General features: G+C 49.5%; 1 protein-coding gene across 1 annotated transcript in view; it reads right to left on the minus strand.

Annotated features, from left to right (window-relative positions):
* Positions 1–495: 495 nt before the first annotated feature.
* LOC119438100 (uncharacterized) overlaps positions 496–13,902 on the minus strand; it is a 36,111-nt gene continuing 22,704 nt past the window's right edge. The window contains exon 4 of the mRNA XM_049660480.1: positions 496–625. Coding sequence (XP_049516437.1) covers positions 496–625 — 130 coding nt within the window. The remainder of the gene's footprint in view (positions 626–13,902) is intronic.

The raw sequence follows: 13,902 nt of genomic DNA on the forward strand, positions 1-13,902 counted from the left end.
ACTTTTCGAAAAGAATTTAGCGTGCGTTGGGTTTGGGCTTAAATTTTACGCGGCAGCGTCGTGTAATTGACGTGACCCCCCTAGTAGCATTCCTCGAACAAAATGGCGTTCAAGGTGCCTATGGAGCCAACTGTTAAGCTGAGCCGTTAGACTTAGCTACATTGAAAAGCCGCCGTTCTTGCTCAAGATAGTTTTTATGATAATGTGTTATCTCTTCTGAACACTCTTCAGAACACTCTTCTGAAGTTAGTTGCTTGGATAAATAGGTTACATTTGGTTAGTAAGGGTGGTAAGTTAGTTATTAGCTGATTTATTAGTTGGGTTAGCTTAATTGCTAAGTGAGTTACCGTTTATTTCTGTGCCATTTTATTTTATTTCATTGTATCGTATGCATAATCCCAATTTATTTACCGACACCTGAAACGTCTTATAGATTATTACCTCTTGTGTCCCGCCGATCCTACACGCAGGGGGAACAGCGTGAGCGTAGACACGCTACCAGACCTTGCGTTCGTATCGAATGTGACCCCAGCGCACTGGCAAAATACGCAGCAGGACTTGGGGAGCGACCACTCGCTCATCGAGATCACGATAGACACGGGTCCGGGCGGTGGTAGGACCACCCCTGAAAGCAAAGGCCGTAAACTCAAACTCGTCAAGTGGGACACGTTCCGCAAGACACGAGAAGAAGGGGGGCGAGGCGACAAGCCGATTACGGACAGAGACGAATGGACCGAGACGCTCAAAATGGACGTAGACGCGGCAACGTGCGATGTTCCGCCCGAGGCGAACCTCGAAGTAATTGACAGCAGGCTCCTACACATGTGGAAAGCAAAGCGATCACTCCTAAAGAGGTGGAAACGCCAAAGACATAACTGGGCGTTGCGCAAACGCATAGCACAATTAGACAGAGACATCGAAGAACATGCGCTACAAGTATGTAGGGCACAATGGGAAGACATGTGCAACGGCCTCGAGAGGCAGATGAGCGGGGCCAGTGCTTGGCGCCTCTTTCGGCACCTCTTAGATGCTGAAGAGACTCGGGCCGCTCAAGGCCACAAGACTCGTAGGCTGGTAAGAGATTATAAAGGCGATAACTTCCTCGATGCAATGCGTGATCGCTACTTTAAGACGGGCGAAAGCGTCCAACACCCCGAATACGACGGCGTCGCAAACGATAAACTAGACGCGGACTTAAGCGAAGCAGAAATTCGGACAGTCCTGTTCGAACTCAACACCCGATCGGCGCCCGGCCCTGACAAGGTTACCAACAAGACTCTCCGTAACATAGACGACGAGTCAATCTGCCGACTCGTAACGTACATCAACGAGTGCTGGCGGGACGGTCCCCTTCCCGAAGCGGGGAAACGGGCCCGCGTTATCATGATTCCTAAACCGCGCAAGCGAGTTACGCTCGATAATCTCAGACCGAATTCGCTCACGTCTTGCGTCGGCAAAGTCATGAAACACGCTGTTCTCACCCGCGTGACCAACGTTTTCGAAGACCGCGACGCGTTCCCGCACACCATGCTAAGATTCCACCGCAATCTCTCTGCACATGGACGTATTGCTTCAGCTAAAACACCAGATCGTAGACGACACTACAAGCTCCATCAAGGCAATACTCGGCCTAGATATTAAAAAGGCCTTTGACAACGTTAAACACGAAGCTATTTTAAAAAGAGTTTACACTTTAGGACTATAGGCCAAAGAACTTACAATTACATTCGAGATTTTCTTACGGGCAGACGCGCACGTGTTGTCGTCGGCGACGAGGAATCGCTGGAATTTGAGACGGGCCCGACGGGCACGCCTCAAGGCTCAGTCATATCACCATTACTCTTTAATTTAGTTCTACTAGGGCTACCCGAGAAATTAACAGAAATAGAAGGATTATATCACAGTCTCTACGCGGATGACGTCACCCTCTGGGTTCCCGAGGGAGGTTGTGACGGTCACGTCGAGCGAACGCTACAGGCGGGAGTAGATGCAGTGCAGGAGTACTTGCGAGGAACGGGACTCGAGTGCTCGGCGACCAAGTCCGAACTGTTACTCTACAAACCCACGAGCAGAGGTCGCAAAACCCTGCGTGAAGAGGAACAGGAATACTCAAAAATACGCGTTATCTCGGAAGGCGGTACTCCCATATCGCACGTAGACAAAATTAGAATCCTGGGATTAGACCTGCAGGCAAACGGATATAACGGAGAGACGGTGCGCAGACTCCGTCGTTCGGTAGACGACACGATCCGACTCTTGCATCGCATCACGAATAGACGCAACGGTATGCGCGAACACTGCGCGATCCGTCTCGTGCAGGCGTACGCGATAAGTCGCATACCGCCCCCTACCTCAAGTGGATAGGGTCAGAAAAAAAGAAAATCGATTGCATGATATGAAAGGCTTTCAAGAGGGCGGTAGGCGTTCCAATCAACGCGAGCACCGACAAGTTTCTAGAGCTCGGACTTCACAACTCACTCGACGAATTAATGGAGGCGCACGACGTTGCGCAATACGAACGATTATCCAAGTCAACGACGGGTCGACGCATCCTCGAGTCGCTCGGCATTGCGTACCACACTCAGCATGAAGAAAAAACGGTGATTCCAGCCTCGGTTGCGACCGCCTGATCGTCCCGCCGCTTCCCAAGAACATGCATCCGACGCATCACTTTGGGCGACGCAACAAACGAGCTAGCGACCTTCAAAAGAAATTTGGTAACACTAACGAGGCGATGTATGTAGACGTAGCGCGATATGGCGAAGGAAGAAACGCACACGTGATCGCGGTAGTAGACAGCATGGGCAAATGCCTCGCGAGTGCCACAGTGACCATGGGACACACGAAGGCGGCAGAAGAAGCCGCGATAGCCTTAGCAGTCGTCACGGTGCCGAACGCTGCGATCGTGATCGGCGGCTCGCAGGCGGCAGTCCGAAGCTTCGCATGCTGCCGCGTCTTGCGGGAAGCGGCCCGCATACTCCAAATCTGTGAGGACGGGGACTCGACGTCACAAAATTCTACGGTATTTCTCCTCTGGACCCCGGCGCACACCAACGTCCCGATCGCGGGCAACGAGGCGGCCCACGCCGTGGCTCGAGGTCTCACTCGCCGAGCCTTGGCAGACTACGTGGACGCCGCCTCCGCCCCCGAGTGCGGGGCGTCGGATCTGCCGGATCGAGACACTGCGACAGACACGCTGCAACAGCAACAATCACAATGGCTGTGGGGCGATCGCCTGACCAAGTACAGAGATCTCACACAACACTACAGACTCGAAAGACGCAAATTCCCGCCACTGCACGTTAAATTAAACCGGAAAGAGGCCATAAACTTACGCTTACTACAAACACACAGTTACCCAAGTCCGGCAGTCTTACGCCACTGTTACCCTAGATTATATCCGACTGATGCTTGTAAAGCGTGCGGACTCAGTGCAACGCTGCGACACATGCTCTGGGAATGTGCCGGCAACAACGGTACTGAAACCGCCGCCGTTCACGACGGGCCCATAACGGCAGGCGTTAATAGATTAAAGGAAGCCTCGAGCTCGCTCATTCCCGCCGTTGCCCCGGCTGCTGGGGCCGCCGGGGACCTTCTCCGTCGGCGTCGCCGCCGCTGGGAAGCGGCCCTGAAAATTTCGGAGCTGGAAGATCAGCTCTGGGCCGTCTGGCAAGACGAAGATGCCGCCCGAGTCCAAGGACTTCGAGCCGACACCTGAGGCTACTAAGAGCAACGTGCCGGCACATTAAATAAAGTTTATTTCTTCCTCTTGTGTGAACCTAACTTTAATACCCTGTAGTACTTTGTCATTACTGAGTACCATTGTTCGTTTATGCGAACTGTTTACATCCTTACCTGTTGTTTATGCTTAAGTCTATTACCTTGTACTATCGGCGTCAAATGAAACGCGAACAGAGGAGCGCGTGGCCGAAGCCTAACTGAAGACATAGTGCGCGCCGTCCTGTCCTCGCCATTGACAGGCGCGCACATCCGGTTTGACCGCACTACGAGGTGATGCTGCCTCTTTTCGTTTCTGGTCTGGTTCTCTTTTAGTTCAAAGCGAGAAAATAAAAATCGAAGAATACAGATACTAAAATATCGCAGCATAGGTCGAGTATTATCGCACAGTGCGGCGAAACCTAAGTGCTATCGGTTTCAAGTGAAACATGAACAGTGGTGCGCGTGGTATGGTTCGCGCCATCATCATAACTGTGCCAGTATTTTTTTCTTGCTTTGAACTAAAAGATAACCAGAACAGAAACGAAAAGGGGGAGCATAACCTCGCAGTGCGGTCAAACCGTATGTACGCGCCTGTCAATGGTGATGACTGGACGGTGCGCACTATACCTTCAGTTATGCTTCGGCCACGCGCTCCGCTGTTCGCGTTTCATTTTACGACGATAGTACATACCCTGGAATTAGGGACATTTCGTTCAGTTTCCTTTTTTCGCCACCACGTGGCGTATGAACCTTAAAGATTTCGAAATTTCTGTTATGACTTATTATTATTATTATTATTATTATTATTATTATTATTATTATTATTATTATTATTATTATTATTATTATTATTATTATTATTATTATTATTATTATTTGATTTGAAAACATACATTTTGACAGGAATGCGAAAGCGAGGAGCCGGCTGGCAACTGCCACCGGAAGGAGTACAACGCATGCCTACTCTGTAGAAAGGAGGAGATAGAAAGAAATGCAAGATAGGAAGACGGGAAGGAAAGAGGACAGAAAGAGCAAGATGACAAATCTCAAAGAATAAAATAGAATACACAGTACAGGTCACACACAGTAGGGCCGGTCACTGCAGGTCACTGCCGGTCACGCTACTATATAAAGAACGTTAAAAAGAAGAAACAGTCTGTAAGTTACAAACGTGAACCTAAGTTGGTTAATTCCAGAAAAGTAAGGAGAGCGCGATGAGCCTGATCGCGTTGAGAAGCACAACCAATGGGGTACAAACATTCGTCTGTTGTCGTACACCGCAGGCCAAGGAGATGGCAGTCCCTCACTAGCGACATGCGCTGCGCACTGAAAGCGGGACACTCCAATATCAGGTGCTGAAGTGTCTCGCAGCAACCGCAAGACGTACACGATGGACTGGCCACACGTCCTTGTCTGTATAAATGTTCACACACGTTCACACAGCCAACTCTTAGCTTCAGTAGTAGCCTTTCTTCCGTGTCGGCATGGACCTTCTTGGCCCCATCCCCACATATATTAAAGGGAACAAATGGATAGCTGTTGCAACTGGCTATGCGACCCGCTGTGCTATTACACGTGTCCTGCCGACCAGCTGTGCTACAGATGTAGCAGACTTTTTACTTCAGGACATGATTCTTCACAATGGCGTGCCAAGGCAGCTGCTGACAGATCGTGGCCGCTACTTCCTGTCCCAAGTTGTCGAAGACATACTTCATTCCTGTTCCACCGAACACAAACTCGCAACCGCATATCACACGCAAACGAACGGACTGACTGATTGACTAAATCTCACCCTTATAGAGCTGTTGTCTATGTACATTTCAGCAGACCATCGCGATTGGAACAGCACTTTGCCCTACGTGACATTTGTCTACAAATTGTCATGTCACGATGCCACCGGTTTCTCACATTTCTACCTTTTGTTTGGTCACCTCCACCAATAATGTTACGTGTAGCTGATTAAAAAGGCCATTTACAATATATTTACACGTAGGCTAATGGTGGCCAAGATGGCGACCCTATTTCAATCGAGAACACGCCAATGCACTTTCCCGCTCGCCTATGCCTTGTGACGTTGCGCCTGTTTCCCTTTCCGCGACGTCCTTCGCTAACAGCAATATTACTGACATGCCTTCAAAACAGCACAAGTATCCCTGGATAGCCTCGCTGATCGATGTTCTCCCAATGCCTTCGACGACACCAGCCCCACGGCTTCCTCACGTCGTCGCAGTAGACGTTCTGCACCGTAGTGCGCGCTGTAAAGCCTGCGGCACGTAACGGAGATCGACGAAGTGAAAGTGCGATCCATGATTCCTACAGGTTGTAATGGCACTGTCGGCGTCATTTATGATGTCGATATTTCTTTACCAACAGACGACTTGCCAATATCAATAAAGCCAACTACAGAAGGCACTCTTATCACGCACATCACAAGACTTGGCAACACACGTTGCTTGAGGCTTGTGTTTGAGGGAGACAGCCTTCCCTCACACGTCAAAATTGGCCACGTCCGCCATCCAGTCCGCCCATACGTACCGAATCCCCTGCAATGCTACAGATGCTTCAAGATGGAACACATAAAATGTGTCTGTAGGAACGATCTCGTGTGCCCACGGTGCGCTGAATCTCATTCAGAAGAAGCCTGCGCGCAACTGTGTTAAAGTGCCCTAACTGCCATGGTACTCATGAAGCCTCATCCAAGGATTGCCCGCGAGCTGGTACTGAAACGTATGGTACAGGACTATTCAACACACAGAGAAGCTGCCACTATTATCAGGCGACGACGACATCGCCACCGAAGAGCATCACGAAGAGTAGTATCTACCGATAGAGATACACCATCTTCCGTCAAAGCGCGTACCATACCAACGCCGACTTTCACAAAGATGGACCCTGCGAAAACGTAGAAAGGAGGCAGGATTCGCCCCTCCTGAAAAGTGGCCTTCACTTCCACGAGCACAATCTGCCTCGGAGTCACATCAAATCCCGCCTGCCCTCAATGACCTCACGAACCGCTGATGCGATGACGACTGAGGATCGCCTAAGTCATAGTGATGTTGAAGTCACTTATGAACGCCATGCACATTCTACTTGAGCAACATGAAAACCCCATCGGTGCAAAGCGCGCTGCAGGTGCTGGACACCTTGAGTCCGGTGCTTGCGGCTCTAGGGTAAAACCACAGGCCCGCGAGATGCCGTCGTTTCAAGAGGAGGTCAAGAATGCATCTGTCTTTCAGTAGAACGCCAGAGGGCTTAAATCACGCATGTCCGACTTTAGACGGTTTGTCTTTACGCACCAATTCCACATTATCGTGATTTGCGAGTCCAACTTCTCAGCTCCCCTCACACTGTCCGAGTATGAGTGCTTTATGTCCTCTACCCACGGAGAGTGCAGCAAGGTTGTTGTGTTTATACGCCATGACTTGACTTATGTGCATCACCCAGTGACTCCCGACTGAAGTAAATCTATACGTTTCCTTAACAGTGAAGAAGAACAAGCTCACGTTCACAATTATTGGAGCCTACTTATCTCAAACAAGTCGTCTAGATTCTGAGCGCTTACGGGGAATTTTGACATCGACTAGACAGCCGCGGATGATCACCGGCGACTTTAATGCCCACCATTACCTATGGGGAAGCTCCAAAGTGAACTCTAGAGGCAGAACATTGGTGTCCTTTGCCTCTGAACGCGAACTTTGCCTGTCAAATGATGAAAGCCCTACTTATCTGCGTGGATCGGCGTATAGTAGCTGCATGGATCTTACTTTCGTTTCACGTTCGTTTGCGAGAAGAGTGCACTGGTTTTCGCATTTAGAAACGCGGGGTAGCGACCCCATTCCAACTTATTAGAAGATTGAAGGTTTGACTAGCTCCAAGTCCTCCGGAGCCGTCTAGTGCACCAATCGGCCTAAATACATACAAAATAATCATGGAAGACTGTTGTTGTGACGGCAGCTCCTACAACCTAGAGGGCGCGATAAAAGATGCCATACAAACAACTACGCATTCGCTTTTGAAGAGTTCCGCCCGCACCGATTTCGACATCGAACCCGAGAAACTTCGAGCAATTCGCCGTCGTGCAGAACGAAGATTCAATCACGCGCACGAAGTCCAATCATGATTGGAGATTGGCTAGACGCACACAAAAGAAAATACAGCTTTACGTGAACCGGCGCCTCCTCTATTTTTTTCAATGCCAGTGCAATCGCTCGCTCCGCAATGGGGGCCATCGGTGTGCCTTAGTTCAGTGAGTACCCGTACCAGCAGAGTACCGTACGACTCGCAAGCAGCCGTACCAAGAATGTACGGCTGCTTGCGTCACGCGTGCGTCTGAGCCACTGAGAGCGCGCCGCTGCCCTTCCGGGGGAGATGCGGTAGACGCTTCACGTGTCTGTCAGGATTACTTCCACCGATTTCAGTCGTGAGGCGCCACCCAGAGGGTCCTCTCCCCCACGACCGTAAAGCAGGCGCGAACGCTAGCCGACGGGGGAGAGTAGGAAAGAGCGATCCGAGAGGGTGGTGAACCGTTGAATCAGCCGCATCTGGCTGGCATTGAAAAATAGAGGAGGCGCTGCATGAACAAGCTGGCTTCGCGACGATTGGTATGCTTTTGCGAGTCCCTGGATCCGCCAAAGCCTTTGTCGCTTATATGTAGGACTGTTCGTGGTCTTCGCACAACCATTGGTCAGCGCCACCCGTTTAAATCTCTGGCACTCCATCTACAATGTAGAGATATTGACGTCGCAGAATCTTTCTGCAGAAAGATTGCTGGCGAGGCAAATTCCGATGGAATGGGAACGGGGACGCTCGACCACCCAATGTTCTCACGCGATTCCCCCATGGAGTGCTCGTTTTCTATGGAAGAACTATAAGCTGCACTGGCTTTGTGCAGGCGTTCTTCAGTGCCAAGACCTGACGGCATTACGTACCGTGCTCTGTGTAACCTAGGAGACCAAGCTTGGAAGGCACTCTTGCTCCTATACAACGACTCCTGGCAGACAGGTACGGTTCCGCATTAATGGATGTCAAGTCGCCTCATTCCACTTCTCAAAGCTGGCAAGTCGCCTTTGGACATTTCCTCAAACCGTCCGATCGCACTTGCCAGCTGTGTCGGAAAAACAATGGAAAGAATGATTTTAACACGTCTGGAATGGTACTTAAGAGTACTATGAAACCTACCCAGACGCTATGGCCGGATTCAGGCGTGGCCGTTCGTCAACAGACAACGTTGTTGACTTTGATAACATATGTGCAACACCAGAAGGCCTGTAAACGACTATCTGCTGCTCTGTTTCTAGACGTTAAAGGGGCTTACGATAATGTCAACCATGAAGCCATTCTTAGCGCGTTAGAAGCAGTGGGTCTTGGTGGTAAGATATATATGTGGGTGTGAAGCTACTTACGGAGGAGATCATTCTACGTGCAAACAGAAAATGGCCCGACATCCGAGCATTACCGTAGCCGAGGAGTGCCTCAAGGCGGAGTGCTTAGCCCGACGCTTTTCAATCTAACCTTCATTGGATTAGTTCACAACCTGCCAAGCACCGTACGACTTTCCATCTATGCGGACAACATCTGCATTTGGGCATCAGGTGTAACACGACTTCAGCTTCGCGCTCGGTTTCAGAAGGCAGTCGCAATGACCACTTGCTACCTTCGTCAAGAACGACTTGAAATTTCATGTGGAAAGTGCGCAATGGTGTCATTTACCAGGAAGCCAATGTCTGCTTACGGCATATCAATTAACGGAGTATTACTGACTCAAGAGCCAGCACTGCTTCCAGCATATCCTTCGTTGAACACGCAGGCATCTTCGCGACGTGGGAACGTAGTGCCGTGAACAAAGCGCGTATCACATGCTGGCAGTTTTCCAGCTGACTGCTTCCAAGTGGTGCTTGAGGTCGGTTCACTGCGGCCGCATATGTGCGCTTTTCGGACTTTTTAGGAACAGGTTTCTCAGCGGCGGTGACCGTTTGCGTTGGCTCAATAACTTCGTTTATCGGTGTGAGACGCGGGAAATCAGAAGCGTAGTCTCTTTCCAAACCAGTTAGTTGTGGCGCGCTGAGTGTCTTCTTCGTGTTCGATGGTGCTCTTGCATTCTTTGGACCCAAAACAAACATCTTATTCCTTCGTTGAGCAGCTGTCCGCGCAGGACATCGACCGTAGCTAGCAGGACGGTCGCCGCCGCAGTTTGCACACACAGAGTTTTCTTTACTTGCACACGTCTTAAAATCATGAGGTCCCGCACAGCGCTTGCACCTCTGTTCCCCACGACAGTACTTAGCGATATGTCCGAAGCGCTGACACTTAAAACAGCGTGGTGGTGTCTCCACGTAGTCGACAAGCTCGTGTCTGGTGAAACCAAGGTTGATCTTCTCCGGGCGTTCAGAATTTGGAGAAAATGTGAGAACCACCGAGTTAGTGTGCCTTGACTCCCATTCAGATGACGAGGTTTGGACCCGACGGATGATTCTTCTTGCATGGAATACTCCCTGAGGTCTCAGGAAGGTGAGCAGCTCCTCATCCGAGTACCATTTTGGGACTCGGACAATGCACGTGTTTTTCATATAACTGTGTGGGACACGGGCAGATATGGCTATGCCGCCGATATTCTTGGTCTCTAGAAGGATGTTGGCTTGTCCTTCTGCCTCTACATCTAAGAGCAATGCTCCCTGTGCTGTGAAGTGGCTCTTCACTGGTGCTCCACCGAGAATCGCTTCAAGCTCAGAATACAGAATAGGGTTCACTTGCCTTAAATCAGCTCTTTCGGATGCTGCAGTGATTAACACTGCTCTACTTCCACATACCCTCAGTAGCATAATGGCAATTTCTCGCCCACTTGGTCATTTCCGTCGCCCAAAAGTGCCCTTAATAATGCAATGGAACTGCGCCGGTATTCAACAGCGTCTGTGTGAACTCAGCCTTTTCCTTCGAGACATACCTATACCAATTCTAGCCCTCTCGGAGGCTGGTCTCCCTAATGGAAGGACGATCCCAGGGTACATCAGACATGGAAATCCGAGTATACCGTCATTTGCTAATGGAAGTGCGATGATATACATCAGGCGAGAAATACCTCACGTCGCCTTACCAGTGCACGACCTTTGTTCTACCTACTTGGAAGTCACCGCTGTGCAAGTGTGCCTAGGAAAACGAAAACTCAGTGTGGTGTCGGTGTATATAAGTCCACGCAGGAAGGTCTCCATGGAGGCGTTTATAAAGGACCTTTGCATTCGTTGCCCCTCTCCTAGAATAATCTGTGGCGATTTTAACGCACATCATTCGCTTTGGGGAGATAAGATTGCAGATTTCCGAGGCAAGGAACTTGTCGCAGCCGCGGATGCTGCTGACTTATGTATCGCGAACGATGGTAACCCGACTTTCTTCAGACCACCAGATTCATGGAGTGCCATAGACCTCGTGATCCATTCTACAGACCTTTGCGTATCGTCGACAACGGCCCCAGACAGGATGGGCAGCGACCATTTTCCGATCTTCGCAAACATCACCGGATTTCACACTGCTGGTCGACAATTCTGTGCTGTGACACGCTGGGACACATACAGAGAAGCGTTGGATGAATCCCCTGGTGAGCTGTTCGCAGATATGCTGCGGAGCAAGAGAGTGGCTACCTCAATGTTGAAACTGCCAGATCATTTCCCTACTCCTGATTTGAAACTAAAGAACCTCTGCGCAGCGCGTAGGAGAGCGGAGCGGAAACTAATGAGAAAAACGGGAAATCCCTCTGCAAAAACTGAATACAACAGGATAAACGCTGTCATCCGTCGTCACACAAAAAGGTTAAGACGAGTTCAGTGAGCTGCTTTCTGTGAGAGCTTATCGGCGTTTACTCCCATGACAAGGATATGGGGAGTAATGAATAGCCTATCCGGAAAGATTCGCCCACACAGGCCATTTGAAGCACTTGCTTTAAAGCAAGGAAAAGATTTGCAAACCCTTGCAGAAGATTTTGCAGATGTATTCACATCTGGCAGATCAGCAGGAGTATCGAACCCTCTGTTGTCTCAAGCATACCATACCATGGATACGCCATTCACTTTCCGTGAGTTGGATTTGGCGTTTAGCAAATTAAGAAGACGCTGTGCTGTGGGTCCCGATTCGATCAGCAATCAGATGCTGACAAATCTGTCATACGAACGAAGACGAGCCCTTCTGGACATATTTAATCACGTCTGGAGTACCGGAGAGTTCCCACGTTTCTGGGATCTCTCCGGTGCTTTTCACGTGTTTTGAAATTTGTGCCGGGAAACGGAATTTTTGAAAAATGCAATTTTGCGTTTTCAACAGAATGACGAAACGTGACGTGGAGCTGCAAATTTTATCGACGAATATTTTTTCGTGTTCCTTGGCACCTATATTGTGACTTTAGCGCTTCAAAAAGAAAGCGGACGGTAGCGTGCAGAAGCCCGTGCAACGCATCTGCAATTTCGCCAATATGTGGTGGCGTTCCAAGATATAGCCGCCGTGTCAGCTTGTTGATTGGATGAAGGGATATGTCGTGAGGACCGTCACAGGAAGGGCCGTTTCGTAATCGTCACTTTGACGTTGCGTGACGTTGCGTTGGGCCGCCATTGCAAAGATTTTTTGCCATAATTTGTTGCGACGAGCTGCGCGAATTATGGTAATGAGCGGCCATATGCAATGGCGGTCGAGAGGCATACGTATCGCCGCATTTTCCCCGCCGTTTCGGGCCGTGAAAATTGTTTATTCATAACGCGTGCTCATAGCATTCGCATCACTCTCGGGAGGTGCTGGCATTTGTGTTTTTAACCATCATTTTTATTAAAAACACGTTTATTTCAAATAATACTGGTTGAAACTAGCAAACTTTCTGCGACTTTTCGCACTTTTCACTAGTGCGTTTGTATCGCAATCAAATATTAATGACTTTTCGTGTCATCAAAGTCTATGACAACGGCGGATTTTCATTTTATAGAAAGAAATGTACGCAAGGCGCCGCCTTAAAGTTTCCTCTCGTAAAGCCCCTCTATATATCCTCTCGCGGTGCGAGTAAACAGCGATGTAAACAAAAGATGGCAGCGCCGGCGCTTACGTCGCGCAAGCGGATACATGTGGCGCGCATAACGCTGTCGATGATATGGGCCGCTTCTGAGTCAGACGAGTCGGGCTGAGTCAGTTGCGTTTCACGAGATAGCGATAATGCGGCCTAGAGTGTGCGCTCATCATCACTGGTAGGTCACGTATGTTGCAAGGTAAATATACCTGGTAGCGAAGCTTCCATAGAAGCCCATACATTCAAAACATGGTTGCTTACCGGCGGTTCACGGGGCTTAGCGCCATCTGTGTGAGGAGGGAACACTTCCGGCGGAAGAAAAAATAATTTGACGTCATATCCGTCAAAAACAGAAATGACGTCATTTTGTTCTCATAGGCGCGAAATTTGTTTTCGGAGGCCTGCCATTAGAGCTGTATATTCAAATGCCCCGCCATTCGACTTCATAGGCGTTCCGAGTTTTCAGCGCGAAAAGCGATGCCGGAAAAGATCAGCCGTACGGGTGTCGAAATCGCATCGCTGCACAGAACATACTTTCTTTGGAGGCCGACGAACACTTAGGGCGTAGATTGCGTAGAGTGCTCGTCCTTTCGTCGGACGCCGGCCAAGCCCATCGGCCAGCGCTGTTGCACGAAAACAACTAAAGTAAACAAGTATCTGACGGTCGCAACTCACTACTTTTGACTGCACAGGTTAAGAAACAATAAAACTACCCGCGCCACCTAATTCAAACAAACGTCGACATGCAACACAACACATATGAGGGGGGCGTATTGTAACAAGTGAACTTTACGAGCGCGCCTTTCCACGCACTCCAAGAGTTGCATGGCATTGCAAGTGATAGCGGCGTCAACGCCCGCCGCTATCGATGGGCGCTCTCATGGTGGGCCCTGAAAAAAGGTATATATTGATAATGATCTAGTAAAATACAGTTGTATCTTTTCTCGCCATGCATATATAAAATGAATTAGGAATTTTATTTTAGTTGAATGAATCTAACTGCGTCTCGCTTTAATTTAAAAACGCTTTTTTCTTTCCCAGTGTTTATTCCCTCCAAACATAGTCGCGCTTCAATCGCTGCTCCCATAACCACCCTTGCTGATGTCGGTGACAATTGGTTCTGAACCGCTTTTCGCCCGGAGCTTCGC

The sequence above is a fragment of the Dermacentor silvarum genome, chromosome 1, assembly GCF_013339745.2.
Source record: "Dermacentor silvarum isolate Dsil-2018 chromosome 1, BIME_Dsil_1.4, whole genome shotgun sequence".
Classification (NCBI taxonomy): domain Eukaryota; kingdom Metazoa; phylum Arthropoda; class Arachnida; order Ixodida; family Ixodidae; genus Dermacentor; species Dermacentor silvarum.